The following is a 23,144-nucleotide window of genomic DNA, read 5'->3' as shown; positions in this document are numbered from 1 at the left end:
TCACAACTATGAAATAACACATATGGAATCATGTAGTAACCAAAAAAGTGTTAAACAAATCAAAATACATTTTATATTTGAGATACTTCAAAGTAGCCACCTTTTGCCTTGATGACAGCTTTGCACACACTTGGCATTCTCTCACCCAGTCTCACGAGGCATTCTAAAATTTAAAATATATTTTGATTTGTTTAACACTTTTTTTGTTACTACATGATTCCATGTGGGTTATTTCATAGTTTCAACGTCTTCACTATTATTCTACAATGTAGAAAATAGCAAAAAATAAAGAAAAACCCTTGAATGAGTAGGTGTGTCCAAACTTTTGACTGGTACTGTACATTAAAACTTCTTAGGGATAGGGGGCAGAGTTTTCACATATGGAAAAATAGCGTGCACAATTTCAACTTCGTTCTACTCATCCCCAGAATATAAGATATGCATATCATTAGTATATTTGGATAGAAAACACTCTGAAGTTTCTAAAAGTGTTGGAATCATATCTGTAAGTATAACAGAACGTATATAGCAGTCAAAACCCTGAGGACCAACCTTTTTCTTTTTCAAGTCACTGTGTGTTCAATGGGTTCTCATGGGCAAACCAGAATTCTAATCAGTATACACACAGTTTCTACTGCTTCCACTGGATGTCGCCATTGTATGGAAAAAGGTTAAGGTTTTTCATTAGAGAACTGAGAGAGATATTGACCCGGAAGTGGAGTGACGTCTTGTATTTATGTTTGAGAGTTGAGCAAGACTTGAAAAGTAACGTGAGTTTGTTGATATCCTGTAAGGAAAACAGATTGACCCGTCTTCAATTTGATCGATTATTAACGTTTACAGATACCTACAGTTGTATTACAAAAGTACTTTGAAATGTTTTGGCAAAGTTTAGAGGTAATTGTTTTAGATATTTTGTCGTGACTTTGTGCAAATTGGACGATGCTTTTTCTGGTACAACGGCGCCAAATAAATGGACAATTTGGATATATATGGACGGAATTAATCGAACAAAAGGACCATTTGTGTTGTTTATGGGTCATATTGGAGTGCCAACAAAAGAATCTCATCAAAGGTAATGCATGTTTTATATTTTATTTCTGCGTTTTGAGTAGCTCCAGCATGGTTGAAATAGGCTACACTCTCTTGTTTACATTGGGCAATCATCAGATAATAGCATCTTATGCTTTCGCCGAAAAGCCTTTTTGAAATCTGACATGTTGGTTGGATTCACAACGAGTGTAGCTTTAATTTGATGTCTTATATGTGTGATTTAATCAAGTTTAATTTTATATAATTTTTTTGAATCTGGCGCTCTACATTATAACAGGCTGTTGGGACGCAAGCGTCCCGCGATCCCAGAGAGGTTAAACACAGACTGCCCCTTGCTAATCAGGAGACTCGGGTATGTTGTGGTGGATTTTCACTAAAATTGCTTCACGGGAACCTGGTTAAATGAAGTTTGTAGTGTGGCTAGACACTGGTTGGCTGACACGTAATGCACTGTCAGCATGCAGTCAAAGCTACTGACCGCTTTCAGTGCTAACTAGAGCTCTCTAATCATATCCTGATATTGACAGCAGATTAGTTTTAGTTTAGGCCTCCAACAGTTCAAATTGAATTAATTCCCCTTTAATTGTAGGACTCTGACATTTCACATTGGAATCATTCCTCTTTAATTGTATTTCACATTATTAAATTGGGAGTTAGGGCCACTGATTGAGATTGAAAATGTTTGCGGAAAATATGTTGGGTATAAAAACACAGCAGATGCTGAATAAATAAATATAAAAGTGTATTTTAATGTATTTAAATTAAAATAGCATATTTGGAATACATACAATGGATAATTATGCATTGAACTGTAGGTGAAACAAAACAGGTAAAATAGAAATACATAGTTTTGATAGGTCTACGTTTTTCTCAATCCTAAATAACTCTCATCATGCATAATTTTCACCTTATTTATTTACATATTTCAGTCTGTTGTGTACTTCACTCCAGCTCCAGCCAGCATTCTTCCATTCCTCGTTGTGATGAACCATGCCTTTGTATATCTTCTTCAAGAACATACAATTGAAAAATACAGATGCATATGTTTATAAATTTAAGTGTAAATTGTACAGACAATGATTTACAAATCATACACATACATATCATATACAGTATACAAAGAAAAAAACTATGATGTCAATAAGTTCCCTTTTAAGCACGTCAGTTGGGAGACGGTTATCCTAAGGGGTTGTGGTTGGATTTGAAATTGCCATTTACAGTTGAAGTCGGAAGTTTACATACACTTAGGTTGGAGTCATTAAAACTAATTTTTCAACCACTCAATGAATTTCTTGTAAACAAACTATAGTTTTGGCAAGTTTGTCTACTTTGTGCATGACACAAGTACTTTTTCAAACAATTGTTTACAGACAGATCATTTCACTTATAATTCACTGTATCACAATTCCGGTGGGTCAGAAGTTTACATACACTAAGTTGACTGTGCCTTTAAACAGCTTGGAAAATTCCAGAAAATGATGTCATGGCTTTAGAAGCTTTTGATAGGATAATTGCCATCATTTGAGTCAATTGGAGGTGTACCTGTGGATGTATTTCAAGGCCTACCTTCAAACGCAGTGCCTCTTTGATTGACATCATGGGAAAATCAAAAGATATCAGCCAAGACCTCAGAAAAAACATTGTAGACCTCCAAAAGTCTGGTTCATCCTTGGGAGCAATTTCCAAATGCCTGAAGGTACCACGTTCATCTGTACAAACAATAGTACGTAAGTATAAACACCATGGGACCACGCAGCCATCATACCGCTCAGGAAGGAGACTCATTCTGTCTCCTAGAGATGAACGTACTTTGGTGTGAAAAGTGCAAATCAATCCCAGAACAACAGCAATAGACCTTATGAAGATGCTGGAGGAAACAGGTACAAAAGTATCTATATCCACAGTAAAATGAGTCCTATATAACATCATAACCTGAAAGAAAGAAGCCACTGCTCAAAAACCGCCATTAAAAAAGCCAGACTACGGTTTGCAACAGCACATGGGGACAAGGATCGTACTTTTTGGAGAAATGTCCTCTTGGTCTGATGAAACAAAAATAGAACTGTTTGGCCATAACGACCATCGTTATGTTTGGAGGAAAAAGGGGGAGGATTGCAAGCCGAACAACACCATCCCAACCGTGAAGCACGGGGGTGGCAGCATCATGTTGTGGGGTGTCCTTTGCTGCAGGAGGGACTGGTTCACTTCACAAAATAGATGGCTTCATGAGGAAGGAAAATTATGTGGATATATTGAAGCAACATCTCAAGACAGTCAGGAAGTTAAAGCTTGTCGCAAATGGGTCTTCCAAACGTTCAAGACCCCAAGCATTTTGCCATGACCCCAAAGTCATGGCAAAATGGCTTAAGGACAACACAGTCAATGCCATAGTCAATCCCAACCAATCCCATAGAAAATTTGTGGGCAGAACTGAAAAAGCGTGTGTGAGCAAGGAGGCCTACAAACCTAACTCCGTTACACCAGCTCTGTTCAGGAGGAATGGGCCAAAATTCACCCAACTTTTTGTGGGAAGCTTATGGAAGGCTACCCGAAATGTTTGGCCCAAGTTAAACAATTTAGAGGCAAATGCTACCAAATACTAATTGAGTGTATGTAAACTTCTGACCCACTGGGAACGTGATGAAAGAAATAAAAGCTGAAATATTTCATTTTTCTACTACTTTTCTGGCATTTCACATTCTTAAAATAAAGTGGTGATCCTAACTGACCTAAGATAGGGATTTTTTTAAATGATTAAATGTCTGGAATTGTGAAAAACTGAGTTTAAATGTATTTGGCTAAGGTGTATGTAAACTTTTAGACTTCCGACTTTAACTGTATATAACGTAAAAGTCAAAAGTATGGACACACCTATTAAATAACACATAAAGCTATTAAATAACACATGGAATCATGTAGCAACCAAAAAAAGTGTCAAACAAATCTAATATATTTTATATTTGAGATTCTTCAAAGTAGCCAACCTTTGCACACTCTTTGTATTCTCTCAATCTGCTTTATGAGGAATGCTCTTCCAACAGTTTTGAAGGAGTTCCCACATATGCTGAGCACTTGTTGGCTGCTTTTCCTTCACTTTGCAGTCCAACCCAAACCATCTCGATTGGGTTAAGGTCGGATGATTGTGGAGGCCAGGTCATCTAATGCAGCACTTCATCACTCTCCTTCTTGGTCAAATAGCCCTTATACAGCCTGGAGGTGTGTTGGGTCATTGTCCTGTTGAAAAACAAATGATAGTCCCACGAAGCGCAAACCAGATAGGATGGCGTATCGCTGCAGAATGCTGTGGTGGCCGTGCTGGTTAAGTGTGCCTTGAATTCTAAATAAATCACTGGCAGTGTCACCAGCAAAGCACCCTCCACACCATCACACCTCCTCCTCCATGCTTCACAGTATGAACAACACATGCAGAGGTCATCCATTCACCTACTCTGCATCTCACAAAGACACAGCGGTTGGAACCAAAAATCTCAAATTTGGACTCGACTATCAGACCAAAGGACAGATTTCTACCAGTTTAATGCCTATTGCTTGTGTTTCTTGGCCCAAGCAAGTCTCTTCTTCTTATTGGTGTCCTTTGGTAGTGGTTTCTTTGCAGCAATCGACCACGAAGGCCTGATTCACGCAGTCTCCTCTGAGCAGTTGATGTTGAGATGAGTCTGCTACTTTATTTGCTACATTTATTTGGGCTGCAATCTGAGGTGCAGTTAACTCTAATGAACTTATCCTCTGCAGCAGAGGCAACTCTGGGTCTTCCTTTCCTGTGGCGGTCCTCATGAGAGCCAGTTTCATCACAGCGCTGGATGTTTTTTGCGACTGCACTTGAAGAAACTTTTAAAATTCTTAACATTTTCCATATTGACTAACCTTCATCTCTTAAAGTAATGATGGACTGCCGTTTCTCTTCGCTTATTTGAGCTGTTCTTTCCATAATATGGACTTGGTCTTTTACCAAATAGCGCTACCTTCTATATACCATCCCTACCTTGTCACAACACAACTGATTGGCTAAAACGCATTAACAAGGAAAGAAATTCCACAAATTAACTTTTTACAAGGCACAACTACTTGAATTACTTTTTCATTGGCACGATAAACAAACTTAGGGATGACATGCCAGCAACAAACGCCGACACTACACATCCAAGTATATCTGCCCAAATTTTGAAAGACAAGAATTGTACTTTGAATTCTGTAAAGTCAGTGTGGAAGAGGTGAAAAAATGTGTCTATCAACAATGACAACCCACCGGGGTCTGACAATCTGGATGGAAAATTACTGAGGATAATAGCAGACGATATTGCCACATCTTCAATTTAAGCCTCTAGAAATTGTGTGCCCTCAGGCCTGGAGGGAAGCTAGTCATTCCGCTACCCAAGAATAGTAGTACTGGCTCAAATAGGTGACCAATCAGCCTGTTACCAACACTTAGTAAACCTCTGGGAAAAATGGAGTTTGACCAGATACAATGCTATTTCACAGTAAATAGACTTTCAGCACACATATAGGGAATGACATTCAACAAGCATGGCACTTACACAAATTAATGATGATTGGCTGAGAGAAATTGATGATATATTTTTTAATAAAATTTTAAATTACACCTTTATTTAACTAGGCAAGTCAGTAAAGACAAATTCTTATTTACAATGACGGCCTACCCTGGCCAAACCTGGACAACTCTAGGCCAAGGAAGAACACCATTTATTATGGGGATCCATAATGAATACAAATACCTGTTAATTGAAATGCATTCCAGGTGAATGCATCATGAAACTGGTTGAGAGAATGCCAAGAGTGTGCAAAGCTGTCATCAAGGCAAAGTGTGGCTACTTTAAAGAATCTCAGATATAAAATGTATTTTGATTTGATTAAAACATTTTTGGTTACTACATGATTCCATATGTGTTTTTTCATAGTGATGATATCTTCACTATTATTCTACAATATAGCAAATAGTAAAAATAAAGAAAAACCCTGGAATGAGTAGGTGTGTCTAAACTTTTGACTGGTACTGTATAGTTTGGGTATAATGTGTATATTTATGTTGTATATACAGGGCACATTTGCAAAAGAGACCTAGGACTCAATATGTCTTCCCTGTTAAAATAAAGGTTAAATAAAATAACAGGATTCCTATTACCTTTTCGGAGATGCTTTTTGGATTCGGGCCCAGGGCCAGGATTCATAAAGCCCTTCAGAGTAGAAGTTCTAATCTAGAATCTATGCATGAAGCCATTTTAGTCATAACCCACTGGGCAAAAACTGGTTGAATCAATGTTGTTTCCACGTAATTTCAACAAAGAAATTAAATGTGATGAAGTGGTTAACGCAAGGGAATTTTGTATTTTTTTCACCCAACTCTTAACCTAAATCCAATGACATGGTGCCATTTTTTGTTGAATTCAAGTTAGTTGACAACTCAACCAAAATTAAATCAAAACTAGATGTTGAATTGACGCCTGTGCCCAGTGGGAAGAGTCCTGCCTAGTCGACAGATATTTAGGAGATCATATTTGGGGTCCTAACTAGCTATACAGAAAGTTGCTTTGGAGTTGTTGAAAGAATGTTTTGATATTTTTATTTAATCAACCCATAAATTATCTAGAAGTACCTGCAACAGTATATCTTGCACTTTTGAAAATAATTTCAAATTCATATTACTTGATGTACAATCACATACACTTTGGGTATCTAAAGTGTGCTATAGAGTTCACACACGGTGACACGTGATTGGTTATTCCCCCAATTTGCAACAATGTCAATGAGTGTCATGACTATCATTTCTTTGCGTAATTACAAGTTGGGATAAACTTTTATGAGTTGATTTTCGTCCTGGCTCAGAGTTTAAACCTACTCTGAGCTGGGATTTTTTAAATTATTGTCTTAAAACGGGTTTTAACAGGATTCCTAGGCGCTTTTCTGAAACACTTTGTGCATATGGCCCCAGGTCCCCCCTGTCCATGTTATATAATTTATTATGATCCAAAAGGCTAAAGTGTTCCCAGAGCAGCACTCCTACTTTGAGACCTTTAATGAATATTGGCCCAGATGTCCTTCTTTCAGACTTTTACTTGATAACTTAACTATGATACATGTATTTAAATGAAATACTATCTGTAGGGCTCATTTGAGGGCTCATTTACAACTGATAGTCCCCCAGAAGTGTAAAAACACATTACATCATTAAAATTCTCTCTGTTGAAATACTATACATTTCAGATGTAAAAAAACTAAGGATAAAAATGACAAAACTCCTTTAAACTGATATTTCCATGATGGTGCATCGTCCAAGCGTCCTCTCATAGAACCCATGATGTGGTGGCGCCCAACATGGTGGGAGAGGTGGGGGAGAGTCCTGTGCCCTGTGTGTGTGGGGGGGAACACGGTGAGAGAAAGGGAGACAACCAGATATGTGTGTTGGACTGTGATGAGCATTTCGACAATGTGTGTGTTTGGGGCTGTGGTGAAACTTAGTGAGAGGGTGAGGTTTGTGTATGGGGCTGTGGTAGGGGTGAGGACGATGTGTGTGTCTGGGGCTATGGTGAAGATGAGATGTGTGTGTAGGACTGTGCTGAGAGTGAGGGAGAGTATAGGACATGTGTGGGTGGCTTTGGTGAGGCTGAGAGAAAGGATTAGGTGTGTGGGGACGAGGTTTGTGTGTGGAGCAATGGTGAGGACGAGATGTGAGTGTGGGGCTGTGGTGGGAGTAAGGTGTGTGAGGATGAGATGTGTGTGTGGGGCTATGATGAAGATGGGGTGTGTGTGTGGGGCTATGATGAAGATGAGGTGTGTGTGTGGGGCTATGATGAAGATGAGGTGTGTGTGTGGGGCTATGATGGGGATGATGTGTGTGTGTGTGGCTATGATGGGGATGATGTGTGTGTCTGGGGCTATGATGGGGATGATGTGTGTGTCTGGGGCTATGCTGTAGAGGAGGTGTGTGTGTGGAGATGTGTTGAGCCAGAGGGTGCGAGTATGGGAGATGGCATGGGGAGTGAGCTGGAGCATGAAGTCAGCAGAAGTACTCGTTGGGCTGACCCTCTATCTTAGCCGTGGCCTCCGAGTCCAGACTGGATCGGGCCGATAGCAGCCGGTTGGACTCCTCAGGGTTGAGTCTGGTCAGGTACTCACCCTCCAACCCTTTAGCCTTGGTTCCGGGGGACAGCGTCTCAAAAGTAACATACGAGTCCTGGATGTCCTTGGACTTCTTGCCCCACATCTTCTGGATGCGCCTCTTGAGCGCGCCACAGCAGACGATGACGGTGAGTGGCACAGCAATGACACAAGCCACGGTAATCACGATGACGTTGATGAGCTTCTGGGTGCCAGCGGCACTGGCCGCCTCGTCGGTGGAGAAGATGACACACTGCTCCTTCTTGGGGATCAGGCCCCGGACACACACGCAGGCAATGTACTTAGTCTTGGGCACCAGGCCCTCGATGAAGACCCGATTCTGACCCGCCGCCACGTTGATCTTGCGCATGTCTCGCTCGCCGAAGACGGCATAGAGCACACTGAAGGCCGTGGTGTTCTTGGCCTTGGGTGCCCGCCAGTTCAGGGTGATGGTGTTCTCCGTGTCGCCCAACACCTTGACCGAGCGAACTATCCGGTCCGGGTCATACTGGGCCTGGGCCAGGTTGCTCAGGTTCGTCTTCTCCAGCTCCAGGAGTCCGTCTGGACTGGGCAACTTGGCTGGTCCAGGGGTGGCTCTATCTACCACACTTCCCACTACCACACCTTCAGGCTCAGGGCTGGCATCCACAACAGCAGGTGGGGGTGGAGGATTGGGGGTGGGAACCACTAACCTATCCACCAGTTTCTCCTGGTATGCTGCCTTCCCCATCCCGTTGGGTTTGTTGACTTTGTTTTTTTCTACAGTAGCAGCAACCACGCTGGTTTGGTTGTTGTTATTGTTGGGTTTTGGGGGAGCGTCGGAGACAACCAGGGAGATGATGGTCTCTGCATTTCCGGCGTAGTTAGTGGCCTTGCAGACATACTTACCTGAGTCACGGTAGGACACGGCTGGGACACTGAGGATGGACCAGATAATGCCTTCCTTGGAGTTCTCCTGCTGGACTGTAGAGCAAGAGAAGACACATGGACACACTATTAGTCAGAGTAAAAAAAATGTAAATACTAAAAAGTAATACAAAGACAGGGGAGATTCCCATTTAAAGTGTTTTTTAATGCAGGGGCCACATCCACAAAGCGTCTCAGAAAAGGTCCTAGGAATCCTGTTAAAAACTTTTTAGACAAACTCTGAATAATATCAATTATAAAGTTTATCTCAGCTGGTAATCACGACAGTTTCAGGTACTACAAAGGAAAGATAGTGATGTTCATTGACGTTTTTGCAATTTTGATATTTTTTAAATTTAACCTTTATTTAACTAGACAAGTCAGTTGAAAACAAATTCTTATTTTACAATGATGGCCTACCCCGGTCAAACCCTCCCCTAACCCGCCAACGCTAGGCAGATTGTGCGCCGCCCTATGGAACTCCCAATCATGATACAGTCCGGGATCAAATCAGAGTCTTTAGTGACAGCACTGAGATCTAGCGCTGAGATCTAATCAAATTGTATTGGTCACATACACATGGTTAGCAGATGTTATTGCGAGTGTAGCAAAATGCTTGTGCTTCTAGTTCCGACAGTGGAGCAATATCTAACAAGTAATATCTAACAATTCCACAACAAATACCTAAAACACACAAATCTAAGTAAAGGAATGGAATAAGAATATATAAATATATGGATGAGCAATGTCAGAGCGGCATAGGCTAAGATGCAATAGATAGTAAATAATACAGTAATAGTAATAATACAGTATATATATAGTCACTTTAATAGTGCCACTTTTATACTGTATTATATATATATATATATATATGAGGTGAGTAATGCAAGATATATAAACATTATTAAAGTGGCACTATTAAAGTGACTACTGTTCCATTTATTAAAGTGGCCAATTATTTCAAGTCTGTATGTAGGCAGCAGCCTCTCTGTGCAGTGCCTTAGATGCAGTGCCTTAGAACGCTGTGCCACTCGGGAGCCCCGAATAATGGGGAATAACTAATTGCGATGAGGCATTGCCAGCTGTGAACTCTATAGCACTCTTCAGACAACCACAGTGAATGTGGAATGTTGCACATTTCATTCTCTTAATTCTTGCCTAATATGTTGGAATGCATAACCTTTTTTTTTCTTTTTTTTTACTAATTCTGATATTTTGAAGTATGTAATAGGCCTATTGCACTGAATCATACAGCATGGTGGTTGTTAAAGCGTAATTTGGATAACATTAACGTTATACTGTGTCAACCCACTCATCATCGTCACTCTCGTTCAACAACTCTAAATTGCTTTGTAGTAGGTATCAAGTCACTTGCTGATAATGTTGGAAAGTTCTATAATTCTAACTGAACACAATCAAAGCTAACATACACTACATGGCCAGAACTATTCAAAATTAGTGGATTTGGCTATTTCAGACTCACCCTTTTCTGACAGGTGTATAAAATCGAGTTCACAGCCATGCAATTTCCAAAGACAAACATTGGCAGTAAAATGGCCTGTACTGCAGAACTCAGTGACTTTCTATGTGGCACTGTCATAGGATGCCACCTTTCCAACAAGGTAGTTTGTCAAATCTCTGGCCTGCTAGAGCTGTCACGGTCAACTGTAAGGGCTGTTATTGTGAAGTGGAAACTTCTAGGAGCAACAACGGCTCAGCCGAGAATTGGTAGGCCACACAAGCTCACAGAATGGGACCGGTGAATGCTGAAGAGTGTAGCACTTTAAAATTGTCTGTCCTCGGTTGCAACACTCACTACCGAGTTCCAAACTGCCTCTGGAAGCAACGTCAGCACAAGAACTGTTCGTCAGGAGATTAATGGCCGAGCTGTTGCACAGAAGCCTAAAATCACCATGTGCAATGCCAAGCGTCGGCTGTAGTGGTGTAAAGCTCGCCGCCATTAGACTTTGTAGCAGTGGAAACACGTTCTCTGGAGTGATGAATCATGCTTCACCATCTGTCCAACAAACGAATCTGGGTTTGGCAGATACCAGGAGAAAGCTACCTGCCCGAATGCATATTGCCAACTGTAATGTTTGGTGGAGGAGGAATAATAGTCTGGGGCTGTTTTTCATTAGTTCCAATGAAGGAAAATCTTAACACTACAACAACCAAATGACATTCTAGACGATTCTGTTCTTCAAACTTTAGGTGTATCATGTGAAATTTTCTTCATGTGAAATCATTGTCAAAAGTGCAAGAATTACTGTTGCATGTACAGTTGAAGTCAGAAGTTTACATACTGTCACGTCCTGACCATAGTGCTTATGTGTTTTGCTTGTTTTAGTGTTGGTCAGGACGTGAGCTGGGTGGGCATTCTATGTTGTGTGTCTAGTTTGTCTGTTTCTGTGTTCAGCCTAATATGGTTCTCAATCAGAGGCAGCTGTCAATCGTTGTCCCTGATTGATTGATTGCGGAAGAGCGCACGGTGTCTCCTGTACATGTGCTTAGCCCGGTGCGGTACATTCCAGCTCCACGTATTGGCCGGGCTAGAGTGAGCATTGAGCCAGGTGCCATGAAGCCGGCTCAATGCGTCTGGTCTCCAGTGCGTCTCCTCGGGCCGGCATACATGGCACCAGCCTTACGTATGGTGTCCCCGGTTCGCCAACACAGCCCAGTGCGGGTTATTCCAACTCCCCGCACTGGTTGGGATACGGGGAGCATGCAACCAGGTAAGGTTGGGCAGGCTCGGTGCTCAAGGGAGCCAGTACGCCTGCACGGTCCGGTATATCCGGCGCCACCTTCCTTCCCCAGCCCAGTACCACCAGTGCCTACACCATGCACCAGGCTTCCAGTGCGTCTCCAGAGCCCTGTTCCTCCCCCACGCAGTCTCCCTGTGGTGCGTGTCTCCAGCCCAGTACATCCAGTTCCGGCACCACGCACTAAGCCTCCTGTGCGTCTCCAGAGCCCTGTACGCACTGTTCCTGCTCCCCGCACTAGCCTTGAGGTGTGTATCTCCAGTCAGGTACCACCAGTTCCGGCACCACGCACCAGGCCTACTGTGTGCCTCAGCAGGTCAGAGTCGGCCGTCTGTCCAGCGCAGTCTGAGCCGCCCGCCTGCCCAGCGCCGTCTGAGCCGTCTGCCTGCCTGTCCAGCGCCGTCTGAGCCGTCCGTCTGCCCAGCGCCGTCTGAGCCGCCCGTCAGTCCCGAGCCGTCTGAGCCGCCAGCCAGTCAGGAGCCGCCAGCCAGTCAGGAGCCGCCAGAGCCGCCCTCCAGTCCCGAGCCGCCCTCCAGTCCCGAGCCGCCCTCCAGTCCCGAGCCGCCCTCCAGTCCCGAGCCGCCCTCCAGTCCCGAGCCGCCCTCCAGTCCCGAGGCGCCCTCCAGTCCCGAGGCGCCCTCCAGTCCCGAGGCGCCCTCCAGTCCCGAGCCGCCCTCCAGTCCCGAGCCGCCCTCCAGTCCCGAGCCGCCCTCCAGTCCCGAGCCGCCCTCCAGTCCCGAGCCGCCCTCCAGTCCCGAGCCGCCCTCCAGTCCCGAGCCGCCCTCCAGTCCCGAGGCGCCCTCCAGTCCCGAGGCGCCCTCCAGTCCCGAGGCGCCCTCCAGTCCCGAGCCGCCCTCCAGTCCCGAGCCGCCCTCCAGTCCCGAGCCGCCCTCCAGTCCCGAGCCGCCCTCCAGTCCCGAGCCGCCCTCCAGTCCCGAGCCGCCCTCCAGTCCCGAGCCGCCCTCCAGTCCCGAGCCGCCCTCCAGTCCCGAGCCGCCCTCCTGTACGGAGCCGCCCTCCTGTACGGAGCCACCTCTCTGTACGGAGCCACCTCTCTGTACGGAGCCACCTCTCTGTACGGAGCCACCTCTCTGTACGGAGCCACCTCTCTGTACGGAGCCACCTCTCTGTACGGAGCCACCTCTCTGTACGGAGCCACCTCTCTGTACGGAGCCAACTCTCTGTACGGAGCCAACTCTCTGTACGGAGCTACCTCTCTGTACGGAGCTACCTCTCTGTCTTGAGCTGTCTCCTCAATGTAGTGGGGACCTGGAGAGGATTCCAAGGCCAAGTTTGGGAGCGAGGGTCGCCACTGAAAGGACGCTAAGGAGGGGGACAAGGACAATGGTGGAGTGGTGGCCTCGTCCTGCGCCGGAGCCGCCACCGCGGACAGATGCCAACCCAGACCCTCCCCTTGAGTTTTAGGGGTGCATTCGGAGTCCGCACCTCAGGAGGGGGGGGTACTGTCACTTATGTGTTTTGCTTGTTTTAGTGTTGGTCAGGACGTGAGCTGGGTGGGCATTCTATATTGTGTGTCTAGTTTGTCTGTTTCTGTGTTCAGCCTAATATGGTTCTCAATCAGAGGCAGCTGTCAATCGTTGTCCCTGATTGAGAATCATATATAGGTGGCTTGTTTTGTGTTGGGATTTTGTGGGTGGTTGTTTCCTGTGTCAGTGTTTGTGCCACACGGGACTGTGACGGTTAGTACGTTTGTTATTTTGTATAGTGTCTTGTCTTTGTGTATATTAAATCATGGGAACTTACCATGCTGCACATTGGTCCTCCGATCCTTCTCGCATTCCTCGTCCGAGGAGGAGGAAGAGCTAGACTGCCATTACAAATACACCTTAGCCAAATACATTTAAAATCCGTTTTCACAATTCCTGACATTTAAATTCTCTGTTTTAGGTCAGATAGGATCACCACTTTATTTTAAGATTGTGAAATGTCAGAATAATAGTAGAGAGAATGATTTATTTCATCTTTATTTCTTTCATCACATTCCCAGTGGGTCAGAAGTTTACATACACTCAATTAGTATTTGGTAGCATTGCCATTAAATTGTTTAACCTGTTGAGGACAGAGGGCACTGTTTTCACTTTGGGGGAAAATATTGCCCAATTTAAACTGCCTTGTACTCAATTCTTGCTCGTACAATATGCATATTATTATTACCATTGGATAGAAAACTCTCTAGTTTCTAAAACCGTTTGAATTATATCTGTGAGTAAAACAGAACTCCTTTTGCAGCAATCTTCCTGACAGGAAATGGAAAATCTGAAATCAATGCTCTGTTCTAGGGCCTGCCTATTAATGTCCTTGATATTTATTAGTATAGATGAACTTCATACGTCTACCACTAGATGTCGACAGGCAGTGAGAGAAGAAATGGAGTGAATAACTTGATCTGGGGTCGAATAAAAGCTCTCGGCATGACGTGTCACCAGTTTCCTGTTTTCTGGAGAGCGCGTGAAGGGACCTGGTTTTGCCTTCTGATGAGCTGTCGTTATGGACGACTAATATCTCCGGCTTTGATTTTATTTGATACATGTGACAATATCATCGTGAAGTATGTTTTTTCAATATAGTTTTATTAGATTATTGAAATGTATTCGGGACGTTAGGCGCGTTGCGTTGTATGCCTTTGTTCAGGAAGGAGAGCTTTGCGCTACTTTGCTAGCTTTCCGTGCTAATTGACTGGAGAAGAGGACATTCTAAATCCAAACAACGATTGTTCCCGACAAAGGACCCCTTCTACAACATTCTGATGAAAGATCATCAAAAGTAGGACCCATTTTATGATGCTATTTCATATATCTGTCGAACATGTTGTACTAGTCATTTGCGCCCAGATTTTGGGTACTCTCTCGCTATAACTAAGCTGGATGTCGTAATGAAGTTATTTTTAGAATTCTAACACGGCGATTGCATTAAGAACTAGTGTATCTATCATTTCCTATACAACATGTATTTTCTAGTAACGTTTATGAATTGTTATTTGGTCAGAATAGTTGGTGTCATAAAAATATCCGCACATTCTGGGAAAAAGATGCTATGTTAGCACAATGTATAACCACTGATTTCAGCTCTAAATATGCACATTTTCAAACAAAACATAAGTGTATGTATAACCTGATGTTATAGGACTGTCATCTGATGAAGGTTTATGAAGGTTAGTGAAAATTTATATCTTTTGCTGGCTTATTCCCTATCGCTACCGTGCCTTGATGAATGAATGCGGTAGTGTGGTAGGCTATTGTAGTAAACTAATATAATGCTATATTGTGTTTTCGCTGTAAAACACTTTAAAAAAATTGGAAATGTTGGCTGGATTCACAAGATGTTTGTCTTTAATTTGCTGTACAACATCGATTGTTCAGAAATGTTTTATGATGAGTATTTAGGTATTTGACGTAGGTGTCTAATTACTCTGGCTGCTTCGGTTCTATTTCTGACGGTAGCTGTGATGGTAGCTGCAATGTAAAACTGATTTATAGCTCAAATATGCACATTTTTCGAACAAAACATAGATTTATTGAATAACATGTTAAAAGACTGTCATCTGATGAAGTTGTTTGTTGGGTAGTTTGGTTGGTTCTTGGTTAGTTAGGTTGGCTTTGTGCATGCTACCTGTGCTGTGAAAAATGTCTGTCCTTTTTTGTATTTGGTGGTGAGCTAACATAAATATGTGGTTTTTTCGCTGTAAAACATTTAAAAAAAATCAGACATGTTGACTGGATTCACAAGATATGTACCTTTCATTTGCTGTATTGGACTTGTTAATGTGTGAAAGTTAAATATTTCAAAAAAATATCTTTTGAATTTCGCGCTCTGCCTTTTCAGTGGAATGTGGGAGGAGTTCCGCTAGCGGAGCGCTGGTGCCAGACAGGTTTAACTTGGGTCAAATGTTTTGAGATGTTGCTTCAATATATCCACATAATTTTCCTCCCTCATCATGCCATCTATTTTGTGAAGTGCACCAGTCCCTCCTGCAGCAAAGCAACCCCAGAACATGATGCTGCCACCCCCGTGCTTCACGGTTGGGATTGGTTTCTCCCCCTTTTTCCTCCAAACATAATGATGGTCATTATGGCCAACGAGTTCTATTTTTGTTTTATCAGACAAGAGGACATTTCTCTTTGCCTCATTGCTTGACATTATGGGAAAATCAAAAGAAATCAGCCAAGACCTCAAATTGTAGACCTCCACAAATCTGGTTCATCCTTGGGAGCAATTTCCAAATACCTGAAAACACCATGTTCATCTGTACAAACAATAGTACGCAATTATAAACACCATGGGACCACGCAACCGTCATTTTGCTCAGGAAGGAGACACGTTCCGTCTCCTAGAGATGAATGTACTTTGGTGTGAAAAGTGCAAATCAATGCCGTTGTTCACAGCAAAGGACCTTGTGAAGATGCTGGAGGAAACAGGTACAAAAGTATCTATATCCACAGTAAAACGAGTCCTATATCGACAAACCCTGAAAGGCCGCTAAGCAAGGAAGAAGCCACTGCTCCAAAACCGCCATAAAAAAGCCAGACTACGGTTTGCAACAGCACATGGGGACAAAGATCGTACTTTTCGGAGAAATGTCCTCTTGTCTGATGAAACAAAAATAGAACTGTTTGGCCATAATGACCATCGTTATGTTTGGAGGAAAAAGGGGGAGGATTGCAAGCCGAAGAACACCATCCCAAACGTGAAGCACGGGGTGGCAGCATCATGTTGTGGGGGTGCTTTGCTGCAGGAGGGACTGGTGCACTTCACAAAATAGATGGCATCATGAGGGAGGAAAATTATGTGGATATATTGAAGCAACATCTCAAGACATCAGTCAGGAAGTTAAAGCTTGGTCGCAAATGGATCTTCCAAATGGACAATGACCCCAAGCATACTTCCAAAGTTGTGGCAAAATGGCTTAAGGACAATAAAGTCAAGGTATTGGAGTGGCCATTACAAAGCCCTGACCTCAGTCCCAAAGAAAATGTGTGGGCAGAACTGAAAAAGCGTGTGCAAGCAAGGAGGCCTACAAACCTGACTCAGTTACACCAGCTCTGTCAGGACCAATGGGCCAAAATTCACCCAACTTTTTGTGGGAAGCTTATGGAAGGCTATCCGCAACGTTTGACCCAAGTTAAACAATTTAATGGCAATGCTACCAAATACTAATTGAGTGCATGTAAACTTCTGACCCACTGAAATAAATCACTCTACTATTATTCTGACATTTCACATTCTTAAAACAAAGTGGTGATCCTAACTGACCTAAGACAGGGAATATTTACTAGGATTAAATGTCAGGAATTGTGAAAAACTGAGTTTAAATGTATTTGGCTAAGGTGTATTTAAACTTCCCACTTCAACTGTGCGTGTAGCACCAGCTGAATACGTTACAAATGGTTAAGAAATCTACCACTCTATAGACCAAGCAGACTAAGACGTGAGCCTGATGTTGCAAATGATTTAAAACTACAACTCTACCAAAGGACAAGACTAGAGAACGTGAGGTCGCTGGTCCCCACATTGAAATGGTTACCACTCTATAGACCAAGCAGACTGAGGTGTAAGCCGAATGTTGCAAAATTGTTATAAACTCTGAAACTATCGATCACTGCAGAAGAAGCAAATCCTAGACATCGCGTTAACAGTCTGCAGCTGAAAACGTACGTAGCCTAGTACGAGAACACCAACAACCTCTGAAGCATTCTAACGAGATGAACTCAAATAACTACTGTCGAAGTATCCATTATGTCGAAGTATCCATTCTTACCACCACCATGAGCAGGAGCTCTACCTAAGGATATGTTGATCTCTGGTGGCCGAAGCAGTGTCGTACACCCAACATCTCTGTGACCAAAGGATTTGGACGATCAAGGACAGCTCAATTGTGAATATATAAATTGCATTCCTTTCTCCGAATGAGCGGCTATTAGAGTGCTTAAGATTTTTTATTTTCATGAGCGTAGCCTCCCATAGTCCGATAGAGTAACTCCTTTGTCTCCCTTTTCCTCCCCCTCCTCTCTCTGAATTCTCCACCGTGTATAACCAAACTGTTCTGTTTTGTTAATCTTCGAGAGACAATTTACTGTATTATGTTAGTGTGTATTTGTGTATTCTGTAATTGTTTAATTAGTTAGTAAATAAATAATTGAGCCAATTTGTGTACGCTGATTCATCAATAAAGTAGGGTTCGTGCAGACTACAGGACATTACGACGTTCAGAATGACTGATGAGGTAATAATACAGTAATACACTGTAATCGATAAGATATGAAAATATCTGAAGCGAGTTAAATTTGGTAAATAATAACTCTTTAAACAACATTTTCCCATGGTGCCGCGACTTCCTAGTAAATTAGTGTATATGATTAGTTTAATCACATAATTACACATAGAGAATTGATTTGATAATATAACAGTCTTCACTTTAATGATAGTCACGTCATCACAATGATATATGATAAACAGAGTAGCAGCAGTGTATATGATGATTGTATTTGAGTCAGTATAAATGTATGTGAATATTATGTGTGTGTAAGCTAATGATGGAGTGAGTGTTTGTCTGTGTGTGTTGTTGTGTCAGTTTGTGTGAGTGTGTAGGGCCCTATGAGTGTGTATAGAGACAGAGCAAAAAATGTTAATAAATACAAGGGTCAACTCAGATCGTCCGTGTAGCCAGTTGTTCGCTATTTAGTTAGCCATTTAGTAGTCTTATGGCTTGTGGATAGAAGCTGTTCAGGAGCCTTTTGGTGTCAGACTTGATGCACCGGTACCGGTTGCCGTATGGAAGCAGACTTCCCTGGATGGCAGGGAGTTCAACCCCAGTGATGTACTGGGCTGTCTGCACCACCCTCTGTAGCACCATGTGATCAAGGGCGGTGCTATTGCCATACCAAGCATGGGTGCAGCAGGGGAAAAAATGCTCTCAAATGGTACAGCTGCAAAACCTTTTTAACCTCCTGAGGGGGAAAAGGTGCTGTAACGCCTTCTTCACAACCGTGCACTTGTGTGTGGATCATTTTAAGTTGATATGCAAAAAAATGACTTCATAATAAGATGATACATAATTGCATTATCACTTAACTACCTACAACATATTTGGCTGGCTAGCAAAAAAAGCTTGAAGCCATTTCTCTCGGTTTTTACTGCATTTTGCCTTTGTAGGGCAGTATGCATCACTGCTTATTTTAGTAAAATGTATGAAGTCAAGAAGCTAGGACTACTAGCTAGCTAGCTACATTGATTAGCTAGGTTCACAATGTAAACAAAAGCAACTTGTGTAATAAGAGGATCATATAATACAAACACTAGCAACAATTGAATGAGTATTTGAAAAAAACTGGACAAAATCTATTGTAGTTATGCATAATCGATGGATATGGTACAGTACAGTAGAACATATAATAAATATGCTCTTCCCTTCTGCTCCTCTCCGCTCTCAAAACAACGCACTCTGTGCAGCAGGTAGAACAGCACATTGATACGACGCTGATGGCAAAGAAATGCGACGTGTGTAGTGGAGCTAAAGCGTTATATTGGAGCTGAAGTGTTACAGTCACACAGACACAGAGAGAGAAAGGAAGAGAAGCAAACACACAAATCCCTTGCTGACTCACCTGTCCCGTTCAGGGCTTTCCCTTCCGCCCTGCGCCAGGCCAGATCCGGGCTGGGAACGCCAATGGTCCCGCAGCGCAGCAGCACGTTGTTTCCCACGGCGCTGCGGACGTGCGCCACCGCTGTGTGGACGCGTGGCGCCTGGCACCTCCGCAGCTCGGCATCGCTGAACAGAACACCTGACAGGCTCTCGGGAGCTGCACAGCGGAGGCGTGTGTCGATTAATGCCACAGAGAACGTTGGCGACTTCTGGAACTGGACCAGGTCATACAGGCGGCAGTCACACAGCCAAGGGTTGTCATGGAGACCTGGATGGTTCAAGGTAAACTCATTAAGTCACATGGCAAAATAAAATTGAACTCTGAATTCTGTGATGAATAAAATTAAAAAGGATACTAATGGGGATTGGTGGGGTCAGAGGAGAGAACATAAGAGTTACAGTATGAAGTGGGGGACACGTTATAAGAAGGGCCCAGTTTTTCCTGGTTAGGTCATGAAAAACTCCTTGACCTGGTCAGTTTACAAACACATCGTGGATGAAAGGAATGACAGTGTCTCTCTGGTTACACAGCTTTTCTGTATGGCTACAGATGACTGCTGTGGATGTCTGTGTGAGGATTACTTACATTCTAGAATAAACTACAATGATGGGTGTGGTGATGATGACAACGATAATGACAACGGCGACGATGATGGTTAACCTCTTGGAAATAGTGGGAGCTTAAATTGAGATTTAAGCAGTGATTGAACAATATTCAGATTGTTGCCAAAGATGTTGGCTTTTTCAGAAGATTTGGGAACTTAGCACACAAATTTGTCTGTATATCTCTTTTTTTCTCAATTTCAAGGGATTTTTCAACCAACAACTCTGAGTGACTAAAATAGATGTAGTTTACTTAAGCCATTTTTTTTTATCTCAAGTGTTTTTAGGATCGGTAAGTTGACTGAGAACACATTCTCATTTACAGCAACAACCTGGGGAATAGTTACAGGGGAGATGAATGAGCCAAATGGAAGCTGGGGATGATTAGTTGGCCAGTTTGGAAATCTAGCCAGGACACCAGAGCTAACACCTCTACTCTTACAATGAGTGCCATGGGATCTTTAGAGACAACAGAAAGTCAGGACACCAGTTTAACGTCCCATTCAAAAGAAGACACCCTACACAGGGCAATGCTTCCAATCACTGCCCTGGGGTATTAGAATATATTTTTTGACTAGTGGAAAGAGTACCTCCTACTGGCCCTCCAACACCACTTACCAGCAGCATCTGGTCTCCCATCCAGGGACCAACTAGGTCCAACCATGCTTAGCTTTAGAGACAAGCCAGCAGTGGTATGCAGGTTGGTATGCTGCTGGCCAAAGATGATGACAATGATGATGACAACGATAATGACGACGGCGATGATGGTTAAATTGAGATTTAGGGAGTGATTTCACAATACTCAGATCATGTTGACTTTTTCAGAGGATTTGGGAACATATCACACATTCGTTTGTATACAGTATCTCCCTTTTTTCTCCATTTCGAGGGATTTTTCAACCAACAACTCTGAGTGACTGAAAAAGATGTAGCTTACTTTACTTAAGCAATTTTCTAGGATGGAAAACATGCCTGATATGAATGTATGATTGTCTTGTGGTTTTATATTAGGGCTGCCTTCTAGCCACATCTCCCTTGTAAATGAGAGTGTATCTCAATTGTACATGCGATCACCTAGTAAATTGTGAGGGGAAAAAAGGGAAAAGGAAAAGGTAAAAAAAAATCTCTCTCCCTTACCAAGTATCATTTTGGAGTTCTCTGGGCCCTGCACAGGTTTAACTGTTAGCCAGGTGGCGAGCACCTCAGCCGGAACAGTCAGAAGGTTGTTGCTGGACAGATCCAGGTAGGTCAGGTTTTTTAAATAAATTGTGGCGTCTGCGGGAACTGAGGTCAACTGGTTGTTGTGCAAGTCGAGCAGCGTGAGGCTGGACATATCCATAAGAGACTCCCAGGGGAACGCGGTGAGGGCATTCCCGTCAAGTCGCAGCTCCTCCAAATTTAGCATCCCACGGAAACTGTCCGGCTTGAGAGAGGACAGCACATTGAAGGACATCCAGAGGAACTCCAGATTGGGGAGGTAACTGAAGGCTTCGCTCGGGATCCGATGGATGGCTGTTTTCTCGATTCGCAACTTGGACGTGTCCACGGGGAAACTGGCAGGCACTATGGAGATCTCGGGGTCATTGCAAATTACGCTCCTGAGGAAACAACGGGATGTGTTATACCTGGGCTTATGTTGTTTAAATAAAAAATGTGGGAGGAAAGGAACACAAATTGTATTATTTGAAATGTCTTTTTGGAAAAATAAACTGACATTTTTGGTGTGAATTATTTGTTAAATGTCAAATTGGGTTTTCATACGAGTTATTTAATACAGGCTATGTGCCAATTATAGTAACTGAATTCAAAAGCCTACATGTAGGACCTAACACAACTCAGAGAGATTGTCAGAGATAGAGAGTTGGTCAACGTGCCTTTGCAAGATAATCCTGCATTAAATAAAATTGAACATCATGCACTCCCAATAATTTACTTTGTCCACATGCTGATTTCGCAGTGAAGGTCCAACATCTGTAATCGTGCGAGAAAAGTCTCTTAAATTAAACGGAATGCGTCTGCACAAACAAATAAAAACATGCACATTAAGCGATACATTGGTTGGTTTTGTCATTAGTTTCTTCTACTCACCTGGCCATAGATCCATCACTTAGGTTGTGAAAAAAACAGCTGCACTGTGGCGGGCACGCGCTCGCCGAGGAGGGTAGCGCACCTGTCGCCAGGTAGAGTCCCAAGACGAATGCGAGGAACATTTTGGCCCACTTTTATGCGTGCACTGCACAGCTAGCCCGCATGCACCCAGTCAGCACCCACTGAAGCCAAACAGACCTGCGTTTGTCATTTACCGAAATATCATCTGCACGGTTTTGTCCCACGGCTTCGCTGTCCCATAGCGATCAGACTGCTATGAGTCCCGAGATAAGAAGGATAGACAAGGATTAGCGAAAGGACTGCAGTCTTTTCATCTGGATGCATATTTCATCCTGGAATCCGATAGGCTGCGCAGAGACGTCCCCATTTATTATCACACAAAATACTTCCGAAATTGTCATAATCCACTGTGATGTTGTTTGTCTTTTTTTCTCCCCCACAAATTCAGTTTGTTAATTTGAACCCTGCCGTGACTGGTAAACTGTTGTTTGGCTGCGCGGTTTTGCCAAGGTGTGGCACCGTGGTAAAATTGGTTTGAGATTCAATGTTTGCCAGACATTCGGACATTTAAACTTCAATAGCTCGCAAACGGCTTGACCTACATAACTCAGGTTAGGCTCTTTATGAAAGAAAAAAGGTGTACAGCATTGCACAGGTTTTATTTGAACGATTCCGACCCTAGTTTCACAATCAAAAGGCAGCGGTGTTTACTACACCGCTGCGGTTGGATTATGAAACTAGGCTCGGATTTGACGGGATTGCTAATAGTTAGGGACCATCAACAAAGTGCATGATCACAATATTCAAATTGCAATAGCTCCTCAACTGCGTCATTTAGCAACCTCATTTCAACTGTCAATTATTCCTCACATAGAGCGGCATGTTGCACAATCTTTGGTTTTCTCATAAAATGATTAAAT

The 23,144-nt window shown here is 43.0% G+C and overlaps 1 protein-coding gene across 1 annotated transcript; it reads right to left on the bottom strand.

Moving 5' to 3' along the window:
- Positions 1 to 1,778: 1,778 nt before the first annotated feature.
- LOC129853952 (leucine-rich repeat, immunoglobulin-like domain and transmembrane domain-containing protein 1) lies at positions 1,779 to 22,941 on the bottom strand. Its single transcript, XM_055920494.1, has 4 exons — positions 22,204 to 22,941; positions 21,253 to 21,713; positions 19,475 to 19,780; positions 1,779 to 9,150 (listed from the first exon to the last, which is right to left on the bottom strand). The coding sequence occupies exons 1-4, from the start codon at positions 22,323 to 22,325 to the stop codon at positions 8,087 to 8,089; spliced, it is 1,953 nt and encodes a 650-aa protein (XP_055776469.1). The 5' UTR covers positions 22,326 to 22,941; the 3' UTR covers positions 1,779 to 8,086.
- Positions 22,942 to 23,144: the final 203 nt, after the last annotated feature.

Source organism: Salvelinus fontinalis, chromosome 1 (genome assembly GCF_029448725.1).
Source record: "Salvelinus fontinalis isolate EN_2023a chromosome 1, ASM2944872v1, whole genome shotgun sequence".
Classification (NCBI taxonomy): Eukaryota; Metazoa; Chordata; class Actinopteri; order Salmoniformes; family Salmonidae; genus Salvelinus; species Salvelinus fontinalis.
Note: the sequence above shows the minus strand (reverse complement) of the source record. Positions and strands in the feature narration are given on the sequence as shown.